A 12,850-nucleotide genomic window follows, 5' to 3' on the forward strand; every position below is an offset into this window, starting at 1 on the left:
CCAGGTGCGCCCGGGAGAGCCGAGCCTCCTCCGGCACCGAGCCGCCGCCGTGTCCCGGTACCGCCCGCGGGCGGCAGCGCAGTGAAGGGGAGGATAGGGGAGAATACGGGAGGATAGGGGAGGACGGGGCCCGTGCCCGGCGCCGCCGATCCCCGCCGGAGGAAGGGGCGGCCCCGGCGCTCACTGGCGGGGGCGGGGCCGCTGGCGGTGCGTCACGGGCCGGCCCGACCGCCGCTGCCTGCCCGCGGAGCGGCGCCGGGGGATGGAGGCGGCGGCGGCCGGAGCTCGGGGAGCAGGTGCGGGGCGGGCGGCCGTGCTTGTCGGCGGGACGGGGAGAGGAGAGCGCGGGTGGGCGAGGGAGGCGGAGAAGCTCCCTCGGAGACATGAGCCGGGGGCCGGGCGGGGGTGGCGGCGGAGCCGCGTGTCCGCGCCCTGCCCGGCCGCCGGCCGCTCTCCTCAGCGATGGAGTTCCCCTCGGGAGCGCCGGGACCGCGGCTGGGGCGGGGGCTGAGCCTGGAGCGGGCGCGGCCTCGGCCCGCCCGCGGCAGGGCGGTGGTCCGGGCTCGCCAGCGCCCGGCTGGCAGCGGCCGGAGCCGCCTTCGGCAGAGCCGGGCTCACGGTCCGTCCCTTTCCCCAGGTGCGGGCCCCGCCGGAGAGGGCGCAGCCATGGTGCCGCATCCCGGCCCGGAGCCCGCCCGTGGGTAGAGCCGGCCCCGGCCGGAGAGCTGCGGCGGGGCACCCTTAGCCCTGAGGGCAGCCCTCAGCCTGAGCGCCTCCCCGCGCGCCCCCGGCATGGAGCCGGGCGGGCTGGAGTGGCTGCTGGTGCCCATGCAGCAGCTGGTGTCGTGGGGCGCCGCGGGGGCCATGGTGTTCGGCGGCGTCGTGCCCTACATCCCTCAGTACCGGGACATTCGGCGCACGCAGAACGCCGACGGCTTCTCCAGCTACGTCTGCCTGGTGCTGCTGGTCGCAAACATTCTGCGGATACTTTTTTGGTGAGTTGGCTGTGTTTCTGTTCAGTTCTAAAGGTTCGTGCTTGCTTGCCAGCTGTAAAGCTTTGATTGGAATATTTGACGAAATAATGTTTTACGTACGTTTTCCCTTCTCTTGAAAGTCTAAATGCTGTCTTTCCATCAGTGTGCGAATCTATTAAGAATGAGCTGGGCTGGGCAGCATGATCTCTTCCCCTTGCCAGATCTAGTTATCAGCGCTCTGATTTCCAAGATGAAACTTTTAGCTTGTTGGTAAAGGGGTTTATGCAAAGTCAGGTCTTTTCTCTTGCTGACTGTTTTACATCTCTTATGCTCCTCTATCTCCATTTTCAAGAGTGAAAGCCTTGGTACTGCACACTTACTCTACTGTCTAGTTGGCATTAATGTCACTGGAACACTTGTCATATATTTTTGCATCTTCCCGGGATGCCAGCTGGCTTCAGAGGTGGTTCACTTGTAGATCTTCATGCACAATTACAGATGAAAATTTTCATTAAGGAAAAGTTGTGCTGTCTTTCAGAAGGAAATTTCTTTTGCTTTCAACACCATTTTTAGCACTTAAGAGCAAGTTTATTTCCATATTTAGGTCTTGTACTACTGGACAAATAAAATGTTTTTAGGACATAATTTCTGTGAATCAGTGTTATTAACATTTTGCTTGTTACTTCGATTGTATAGATGCTACACCACTGAGAATATACTTGGGAAACCAAAGGTTAAAAGGTCTGGGCAATTACTGCAACTGAGGACAGTTATTCTATGATTCTGTTTTGACTACAAAACAACACTTTTTAATCTGTGAAGAACTGATAGGTAACAGGCTGCATCCGTTTGTTGGTTTCCAGTTTCTTTTTAAAGAAACCTCCTCTGACTCAGTATAATGGCTTCCTGGGCTCTGCTACAGCAAAATGCAACTTGTAAGTGCTATGCTGGAGTGGAAAGCAGGAGACCCTTTCTTGGTATCACAAGCTGGCACACATCACTAGATCAGACCTACTTTTTGCATTGGAGCTGTGTTTTCCTGTGGAGAAGTATATGCAGAAAGCAGAGAGCAGGAGAAAAGTAGAGGAGCTGGCAGGAGGAGGAGAAGTAAAAGGCTTGAGCTGATTTAAAAAGAGAAATTGTCTGATATTTGGTTTTACTGGAGGTAGCTAAAATATAGAAATGACTTACACCTGAATGGAGATGCTGGCAGTTTCTAGGTAACTCAGGTGGGTGCATCAGTGCATCTATTAAGTGAGACTCAGACTATGGAAAGATCTTTAATTTGAATTGATTTTAGGTACATCTAGTTAAGAGATATGTGAAAGTTTAAATACTGCAAGTAATGAAAAGTTTTAATTTTTGTCAGTGTTGAAGGGTTTGTCAATACCGCAAAAGAGAGAGAATGCAGTTTTATTGATAGGAGTATGTAGTTGTTTTACTGTGAGTAGTTAAGCCACATAATAATATCACTCCGTGATACTGATAGGCACCGTGTAGGCTCTGGTCACCTTGGAGCTTGGCATGCAATGGCTTCACACAGGAGCCTGCAGAAACCTTTCTGTCTGTACTTGTAATGAATTGTCTCTTTCTAGTTCTGCTGAACTAGAAGACAAAAGAGTACTTGTATAATGATAGTTCAGTGTTTCTGGGAGAGAATATTTTGCTTGTCTGCCTAAAAAACAGGCATCCCTTAGTTATAAGCACCAGTAAGTCATGAAAACAGCATTAGGGGTGGATGTTATCCTTGGGCATCTGGATGATTAAGGAGAAGAGAGCGTAGAGCAGGAGCCTGGGATTTCTGTGAACATGGCTAAAATGCACCCATAGAGCGTCTTGGCAATTCTGTTATTAAATTATTTGGTTAATGTCACCTATGGCTGATGCATTATCTGGGACACAACGCTCTCGATAATGACATAAAGAGCAGAATTTTAAAAATTGTATATATAATATTCTTTGGAGGAAATTAGAAGGTTTTATTTAGGTAGTGTTAAATGTATTAAATAGTTTAATTCATTCTGGTGCCAGGACAGAACTGTTCCTGCAAGTAATTTTGTTCTGTATATAATTTTTTTCTCAAATACCAGTTGACATCTCCTTCCCTTTAGCAAACCCAGTATTAATCCAAGTCTCTCTTCTGAAAACTTCAGTGCCATATAGCTCTGGGTTTCATTTGGTTTCTCTTCATTGCCTCTGATTATTAAGCATGTGATTTGTGCCAGAGTCATTTTTCCAGGACTTCCCCTCCACCCTGACCCAAAAATTAGTACTTAAATTGTTAGGCCTTAAAAACTGTCAAGTTTAATAGTGTTGCTTTTCAGGATTCAGTTACTTCCTAGGATGGCTGATGTTTCTATTGTTTTTTACTTGTTAGTTTTGTTTTTAACTTGAAAGATATTTCTATAATTAATTTCTGTTGTTACTTCCAGGTTTTCCTTGAAACTTCATATATTGAATTTGCAGCTCACAACAGCAGACTGTTCCTGCCTGTTATGCCTTTTATGCCTCTGTACTTTTGTTCTTAGGTAGTGCTGGTGTATTTGTGTTACTCATAACAGACCCAGTCCTCCCACCTTTCCCTTATGGCTTTATTCTGCTTCCTTCTTCTCAGCTATGTAGGCAATTCTCTCGCATTCTCTTTGTGGAATGACCGATTCCACAGGTTCCTTTAACTGTACTTGGTTATTTCAGAGGTTATCCTTTCTTGGTTTAATGCCTGGTTTTGCAGTGGGTTAAATTTGACCTTTCATCTCCCCTCCAAATAGAGTGTTTGCTTCCTAATCTTGGCATGTTTTATGTGTCAATAGAGTTTCAGCTGTTGGATTGCACTGAGACAGTAGCCAATGAACAAAGTACTCCTGAGATCAAGGATAACAATCCTGTTTCCACTTACCTGTTCTTGCACGTTCTGTTTGTCTGATTAGACTGTCTGCAGTGGTAAGCTGTCTTTTGAAGTTAAGAGGACTCAGTGCAATGCCTCCCCTCCTTGTCTTTCTTACATCTAATCACTTAATTTCAAGGGGCGCCCAAAGAACTTTTGGTTTGCTAGTGATGACAGTAGCACAGTATCAATTGCTCATGCATCTCTTTCACACAGTGTCTCAAAATGTCATTTTTAAAGAGATGTTTCTGCTTTCAGTTATGTGTGTTTGGCCTTTCTGTGTTCCAGCAATGTGCCAGAACTTTGTGTAAAAACATTGGGGAAAGATTGGTCTGGAAGAATGAAGACAGGATATGGGTAGCAATGGGTGTGATTCTACTTCACTTTATTATGGATGCATGGCTTTTGTTAAGGAAAAAGAAACTAGAAGTTTGGCCATGTTTAAGTCTTTTGCCCTTTTAAAGAGATTCTTAAAAAAATAAAATTGAAAAGTAGGCAGTTTGTGCCTATAGCATAACACAAGGGAGTCTCTGTTTACCAGTGTGAGGAGCAAATTTTGTGCTGTAGTAGATTTGATACCAATTTAACTTTATTTTTAGTAGTAATCCATTGTTACAATTTTAGCTAACACATGAAATCAGTATTTATTTTGAGGTGCCAGTAGAACTGCTGGATATTATTTATGTCTGCATCAGCTGTCCCTTTGTTTAATCCTGCCATTGTCAGTACTGCTTCTCCTGCCTGTTTTCTCCAGCCCCACAGGTCGTTGTTTCTCTGGACTGGTCGGCCTGGGGAAAGTCTGTGCTGTAGATCGACATCAAGAGGCTGTGCAGAACTCCAAGCCTTTGTAATTCTGGTGCATATGAAAGTGTATGACCTGCTCAAAAAAAAAAAAAAAAAAAAACAAACCTGATAGCAATTTTCTTCCCTCTGCATTTTTAATTAAACACTTCATTACCAATTTTGATAGCTGTGCCTTATGTCTTATTGTACGTTCTTGAGTTAGCTCTGTGTTCTTGCTCAAGGGATATCCTGAGCTTTGAGGTGATTAATTATCTGTTTAAGCTGTCCAGGCTGTTTTGAAGTTGTGGGATGGCTCCAGAGTTCCCTGTGGCACTAGACCAAGGTGCACACATCTTCTGGGTTCATGTGGCCTGCAGACTGCCAGCTGAGTAGCTTTGCATTGTCATGATGGAGAACAGGAATGAGAAGGCGGGTGAGAGTTGTGTAATCACTTGGGGGTGGAGGATGCAGAAAAGTTACTTATGAGTTCTCCCTCTCTTTGTCCTTTCTTTTTTGAAGGAGAGCTTATGAAGAGATAAATTGCAGTTTCTTCTAATATTAAAATGAGAGTAAATAGCTAGAGGAAAAGAAACTATAGATTTCTTAGAAATCAATGTAGACATTTTTATATATATCTTGACTAAGTGCAGCCAAAGGTACTTATGTTGCCTCCTATCCCCAGAAGTTTGTTGGGATTTTTTTTTTTTTTAAGTTTTACATTTTGTGAAATGGATGTGATTATGTAATAGGGTTTGTATATGTTCCAAAAGGACAATGTTCTTTCCAAAGGTTTTGAGCTGCAATTCTGTGGGACACTGTCCTAAAATTCATACAGCAGTGCCACAGAAGTCCAAAACCAGAAAATAAAACCATCCAGTTTTGGAGTTGTTCTCACAAATTGCCTTAAGTTGCCTTAAGGCAAACCATGGATGGGAACAAGTTCTCACAGCCAGGGACAGGATGGAGACTATAGACTGTGTTATTTTTGAGCAAAGCTAACCCTCTACCCATTCCACATCAGTTGACCTGAAACAAAAAAATCTTAAAACAGCAATATTGATAGAACTGGGAGTTCTCTGTGCTGGAGTCAATGGAATAAAGCTCCTTGTTTAAGAGTAGAGGTTTCAAGTATGAAGCTGGAGGCAATTTATAGAGGAATGGTGAACTTGCTCTTGTCAGGGATAGATTTCTACATGTTTATTCTGCTGTAACACCTACAGTGGCACTTGTGGACCAGATCCATTCTGTCTGGTATTGCTCTGGCTTTAGAGAGCAAAGCAGTGATGTCTGAAGGACCTTTTGTGAGAAACAGAAACTTTGCTTTTAAGGCTTCTGTTAGTAAAATGGATCTTGCCAGCTTTTACCATGTGTGGAATGTGGGATGATGCTATGAATCAAGCTGACAGAATGACTACAGCTTTGAGAGATTGCCTTGCGTATGGCCTGCTGGTGTAATCTTGCTCAGACACTGAGAGTGAAAGTGTTATGCAATTCCTCCTCCTTTGTGTAAGTGCCAGAGAGCAGTGATAAGATGTGCTACTTTTTTGTGCAGAAAGTAGAATTTTGTTTGTCCAGGTGAGGCGCTTGGTTTAGAAGGATGCATGAAGTCTTGGAAGTTTACATGTCAAGAGGAACCTGGTATCAAAAGATGCTGTTGCAAAACTAGTTTGTTTCTTCTTCCTGCTTAAATCCTTCAGGTTAAATTCTGTAATTGAGATGACTTTCAGGACAGCTGCCATGCTGCTACCCTTGGCTATCTCTTGTGATCCTGGTAGTGTGTGGTGCATCCTGTGTGCTTTCCATGTTGTGTAGAATCCTGTAACTTCCCAAAGAGCTGAAAAGCAGACAGCAGATGAAAGCTGGAACAGCATCCAAGAGTGTAGGAGGAAACAGAGTGGTCAGGGTGATGGTGATCTGGCTGCACCAAAAACAGTCAGTTTATTTTCAAAGATGTCTTAGGAAAAGCTTTTATATAAGCAGACCTTTTATGTTTGGTCTAGCTTAGGCTTCTTTTTCTCAATCGGCATTTGCTGTTTCAAGTAGGCTCAGGACTGGAATAGCGGGATTACTGCAGAATTGAGTTGTACCAATGGAATTGTGTAGTTTTCTCAATAACTGGTTAGTCTCTGCTCTGGTTTGAATGCACACTTCCCTTGTCTTCATCACCCTGAACGTGCATTAGTCATTTGAAGGCTGTGGAAATACTAATGGCATGTAAGCCACTCCCTGCCTTTATTTGTGTATTTGACTAGTACAGGAAATAAAGGGTTCTTTTGTTTATACAAATGAAGTAAACAGTGGGAAAGATCTTTGTTTCTTTGTAGTCTGACATACGAAGTCTGAGTTCCTTGAATACTGCAAGTGTCACTGTTCACTTTGTTACACAATGTTGTAGTTATGGGATGAAAATGTGGAAAAACGGTGGTGACCCCTCACCCCCAGGACTTCAAAGCTGATCATTTCCACAAGCCTGTTCTAGTATCCTAAGGCTCTTAATTTTTCTCTTGGAAGGTGCTCTAATTACGTTAATGTTCCTCCTCTCCTGGCTTCTGCTTACGCAGGGACAGGAATAATGTCTGTGAGGCAGAAAGGAAACAGAACATGGAATGGCATGCTCTCCCCGCAGGGCTTACATCCCATAGTGCTCCTGGCTGAAGCTGGCCTGAGGAGTCTTAAACTGGATTAGTGTTGCTTTGGCAGGCTCTGATATCAATGCAAAGTAGGGTAAGCAGCTCGAGTGGCGCTTGTGTCCATGATCCTGAGCAAAATGTGTGTTCTGGCTTTACTTTTACAGCTTTAAGAACCCAAGAGTGGTCCTTGACAGTGGTATTCCCTTTAGTCTTGCTGAAGTGTGGTGTAATCCAGGTGGTGTAGTTTGTTCTGCCTGTTGACCTCCTTGGCAGCTGTTTGTTTTCCTGCATATGTGATCTAGTTTAGAGGGCTGTGTTACCTGCAAGACTCATTCTGGGGTTTGGTGTTCACATGAGTGTGTTTTGTTGTGTAACCTGTGTTGTCTTTGACTGGATGGTTGTGGAAAACCCTACAGGTAGTTTGTGTTGTTTAAAGTTCCTGTAAGAATTTTTAAATTTCCATTTTAACTCTCTTGTGTGTTGTGAGCTTTGTTTTACTTTTTTCCTCACCTAGTATTTAGGGGTAGAGGGTCTGCAGCAATACTTGACTCTCATGACAAATTGTTGTGATCAGACAAGCAGGTGCCTGTGCTTATTTGTGTTTGTAGTGAGTGGATATTTATATTGCAAGCAGTACTTTTGTGAGGCACCCATTAGTGAATCACCAATAATCTCATCAGCAGGGAGAAACTAACCTTGCAGTGACCTGTGGCTGGATTTACTGTCCTAATAGCTTCTAACTTGTTGTGCTGCTAGCTCAGCCCCTCGTAAATGCATTTCTGTATTTTTACATGCAAATACATTTGTAATTGGAGATAGCTTTTCTAAACCTGATGTAAACTGGTTTATAGTTAACTGCTCCGTAATTCTCAGTAAGTCTTTGCCATATTTTTTGTTATTCCTGAGTAAGAGGTAGATATGATAGTATTGAATTCCAGTAGATGAGGGGAGTTTGGCCAGTCAGCAACACAGGCTGAATGAGCTCTGGAATCATGAGCCTGGGGCATAGGCTAGGCAAATTTTTTGTTCTTTTCCCCTGCATTTTGAACTGGTGCAGTGAAAGCTTTATTCAGAGCACACACTGCCTATGATTGTGCTTATCAGCTGTGTTCTTTATTTCCTTTCTCATAGTGTCCTCCAAATTTGTTATAGTAAGAAAGAAGTGGGGGACTAAAGGTCACAGGCCTGCTATTCCTGCAGTAGTTACTGGTGGGCTCTCTGGCAGTAGTGGAGGCTCAAGGAGTTGTACTTTTCTTCAGCTATATGCCATTAGGCAGGAAATACTTGGCTGTTTTCACTGATGTGGGCTGTTTGGCTCTTCTGCACAGCATTTCCAAGGAACCTAGTCAAGGACTTTCCAATCTCTCTCCTGTTCCTTGTTAGTTGACTCGTAACAAAAAAAATCTTTCTCTGGTGCAAAGGCTGCAGTGGAAACACAGTAGTGTGAGGCAGCATGATGGTGAACCTAGCTGGTTTTTACTAGCATGGAGCTCGGCTATGAAAGTAGTCCAAGCATAACACATTCCATTTTGCCAGGGTGCTGTAAAACAGGAAGTGTCAAGAAGAGGGCAATAATTGCCATGCCTGTGAGGCTTGGGACTCAGTCAACATGATGTGGTCAAAGATTGACCTTAGTAACTGTGCTGTTAGAAAGCCTGTGTGCCTCACGGTGCAGCCGAGGGAGCTGGGGAGCACAGCAATATGTTCTGACCAAATCACTTCCTCAGCATCTCTGTCTTCAAGGCATAAAACCTGGCACAACTGAGCACAGAAGAAGCAGCTCACTGCGATGTGTGTGTCTGTCACCTTCATGTTGTAAATGCGATGTGCTTCGAGGGCTGCTCACGATAAGCTTGTACCCTTTACCCCTGGTGCATTTACTGGGGATTGCTGGGCTTTCATCAGGTAATGTAGGAAGAGGATCTTGGAGCATTGCTGATCTCCACTGAAGGGTTCTCCTTTTCCTACAGCAGCATCTTGTGCAGTCACTTAGGAGTGAGCTCTTCAGTCAAGACTGGCCCCAGTCCAAGTTCACCCTCTCTGTTGTGTGAAGGAAGTGCTCAGAAGCTCCCATGACATATCATTTGGACTTCCTTACTTCCCCCAATCTTTGTCCAAATAAGACAAAAATTTATTAAATTGTTGGTGTGTTCTGCAAACCTGGCTTTTCCACTCAGATGTCCATAGACTGGATGTGGATATTTATTTCTTCATAGGGCAAGTGCTGTTGTTTTTATGACTTAATTTAAAAATGAAAAATAGAAAAAGGGAAGTTTTGCACAGAAGTCCATGTGAAGTCTTTGGAGTGTGTGTGGAGAGCACACGTAACTGGTGTTAATGTGGTATAACTCTCTGGTCTCTCTTTACCAACCTACTGCTTAATGAATGTGATTCTCCTTTCAGAAGAATAGGTTTGCTGGCTTTTGAAGTGAAGACTTAAACTTCTCTCTTCAGCATCTCTAGGATCAGTCCACTGGGATGTCAAAATAAATTTCTCAGATACTTCTGCTCTGAGCTACTACTGTATGTGCAGTTCGAGCTCTCTGGTGACTGATTTCCTCAGCCTTCCATAGCTATTACTGATAGCATTTCCTTTTCCAGGAAATGGAAACTTAGATGTTTTACATACATTCTTTTCCTTTTTTTAGGTTTGGAAGGCGTTTTGAATCCCCTCTTCTGTGGCAGAGCATTATCATGATCATTACAATGTTACTGATGCTGAAACTGTGCACTGAAGTTCGTGTGTCCAACGAGCTGAATGTCAAACGCCGCTCTTTTGCAGGTTAGTGATGGGAATTGGCTTTGAGGATAAATATTTCTGGAAGGGTGGTGTTCTCTACTTAGTACAGAAATTCTGTCCTGCAGTCCAGTCTCCCCACTGTAGCACTTTCTGAACTTTTTTTTTTTTTTCGAAACTGCTTATTTTCCAGGTAAAAATATACAGCTGAAATTTTATTTCAGGCAGGTCTTGGTTCAGTATACAGATTGGAGTTCTCCCTAATATTTCACACCACATTCTGAATATAGAGCTGGTTGTTACACTATTGTGTTAGCCTGGATTTTTTTAAAGATCTTGGCTGGAGTAAGAAGTTGTTTTCTTCAGCTGTACTTTTTACCGAGATTTTAGTTATGATCTTACACTATTATCTAAACGTTGTAACTGCAAGCATTTGCTTTTGTAGATAATAATTTTCTATTTACATGTTACTGACTATCAAAAAAACAGGTGCTTCTTATTGTGGTTGCAAAATTTCTCTTTTTGTGTACTATTTCCTTTGGCTTTAGTGTGGGATTAGTTGGGATTTATGGGAATTTTCCCAAAATTTTAATTTTTGTTAATTTGGATAATTTCAGTTGGGCCAGACTATTATTCTCTATTTAATAAAATGTTCAGTCTTTGTGCAGCGTCCTTGCTTTTTTCTCCGTTGATAAGAAATGTGAGATGGGTAGGTTTTTGTTTCTCTGTGTTGACTTTGACTTACAACATTTTATGTAACAGCTTATTACCAACAAGAACAGAATTAACACTGTCAGCTTTCTGTCAGTTGTTTTGCCATTAAGGATGTATAATTTATTCTGTCCATCTGTTCTCTTCCACACTCCCTAATAATTGAGGGTCTGATCCAATTCCAGATAGCAGCAGCTCCTGGCTGTGCAGTAGGGTAATTTATCTAATACTAAGGAAGCTATTTCCATTCCTGCTCATTGTAGAGTGTAGTGAGAAACTATTCAGGTAAGTGAATTCATGTGGAAGAGGAGCTGCACTTCAGCTTCAAAACACGAGCTTCTGTGTTCACAGGGGTTTTCAGTCTGGCAGGATGAACAACTTAAAAACTACTTTCAGCTAGATTTAGCAGCAGGTGAAATCCAGGAAGCATTTGGGAGGGGCATGTGTGCTTTCTTCCTCTGGTGTTTGTACTAGCATTTTGTGGAGTGGCTGAGAGGTTTCTCTGTTTGCGCTTTCTGAGAGGAAATTGTTCTTGTGCCCATTTACACACACCCTTGCAGGCTCCTTCAGTAACCTTTGGGCTGAAAAGGGTAACTCTTGAGTTTAATATACAGTGCTCTTTAAGCAACTCTCCCTGAAAGACACACAGTCTCCTAAGAGATAATCAGTCCTTCCCTTGACAGATGACAGAAACTCTTTAAGGTTGCATTGTGTTATTTGTTCCTTTTTCCTAAAACTCAGTTTGTCATATGGAATTTGCTAGAGAGACTGATTTTTGCCTACTTGTGGTCCTCAATTATTTGTTGTCATCGAAAGGCTTGCATCCTCCCACAAACACTGAGAATAGTTGGAATTTTTTTTTTTATGTCGGGTTGATTTTTAGTAAGAACAAATGTATGAGGACTCAGAATAAACATACAGATGCATACAGAGTTCCTTTCAAGCTGGACTGGATGACAAGTTTCAAGCGCAGTACGAGTAGGAATGAGAACTGTATTTCTAATCATACATGTAATCTTATCTCTAAAGTTTTATGGTGATCTAGGCAAGCTGATAAATCTGTGTACTTACTTTCTTTCCTTATAGCTTACTGTGGCAGTGAAGAGTTAGGTTTGAAGTCATTGTTTTTGGTTAACCTTGCAGAATCCTGAGGGAAGGTACACCACTTCTGTATAATATTATTTATTGTGTGGCTGGTCTTCGTTGTGAATGTTTTTCTTTCCCATCCTCCTCCTATGAATGTTTCGGCAAAATAATCTGAAGTATTTAGAAATAATAGAATATTTCAGTGTAAGGGAGTTTGCTGTTTTCTTATATTATTGTTAAATGTGGTATTTCTTCCAAGTGGCATAAGTATATATTTACCAGTGTGTTTTCAGTTATGTGGGAATTGCCTTCTTTCCTTTTTTGTTTTTCTCACAAATTTGGGTCCCTAAAGTAATAACTAGTTCAGAAAGAATCTGCTTCCTATCTTGAAGCATTAAGAAGCAATCTCTTCAAATCCTGACTAGCCTGTTTTGTGGCATTACTGGCTTAAAATACCCAAAATGTCAATAACTGTTCAGAATATGTAAAGTCGTTCAGTCAATTTGCTTGCACTGTGATTTGTAGGATAGCTATTGTAGCATGAGAAATGCAGTCTCCCTAGATCTTCTGGTAATGTTTGGGGGTTTTTTTAGACTATATGTATAGAGAACTTAAAAAGATTGTGACTTTTCTTGAATTTTTTTCCCTTCTCACAGTTACTTCTCAATTATGGGATTTCCCCCTGCTCTCTTTTAGTAGCGCAAAATGAAATTAAGCTGAAAGTGGTGCAACCCATCTTGTGCTCTTGCTGCCTTCTCTGATTTTTGTTTTGTATACACAGACTTTATCCTTCAGTGCATACTGATTGAAGAGCAAGTGCTCTTCATATATCTTACTCTTCTGTGACTTTTTTTTTTTAAAAAACTTGGACTGTGTAGCGTGTTTTTAACAACTCAGATTGGGAGAAGCCAGCACCCAAACCAGGCAAAATACAAAACCAACAAATACCCAAATTTGATTTTAAAACCTCCAGTGAGGACAGTTCTCTCCCCTGCATACGAATGCTTTGAAAACTACATGAAGGAGACTTTAGGTGAAATCAGCA

The 12,850-nt window shown here is 42.7% G+C and overlaps 1 protein-coding gene across 1 annotated transcript in view; it reads left to right on the forward strand.

The window, feature by feature from the left end:
* The first annotated feature begins 258 nt into the window (after window positions 1-258).
* Window positions 259-12,850, forward strand: part of SLC66A2 (solute carrier family 66 member 2) — a 63,255-nt gene continuing 50,663 nt past the window's right edge. Inside the window, exons 1-3 of the mRNA XM_062498578.1 lie at window positions 259-296; window positions 638-995; window positions 9,920-10,053. Coding sequence (XP_062354562.1) covers window positions 793-995; window positions 9,920-10,053 — 337 coding nt within the window. The 5' untranslated portion in view covers window positions 259-296; window positions 638-792. The remainder of the gene's footprint in view (window positions 297-637; window positions 996-9,919; window positions 10,054-12,850) is intronic.

Source organism: Cinclus cinclus, chromosome 1 (assembly GCF_963662255.1).
Source record: "Cinclus cinclus chromosome 1, bCinCin1.1, whole genome shotgun sequence".
NCBI lineage: Eukaryota > Metazoa > Chordata > Aves > Passeriformes > Cinclidae > Cinclus > Cinclus cinclus.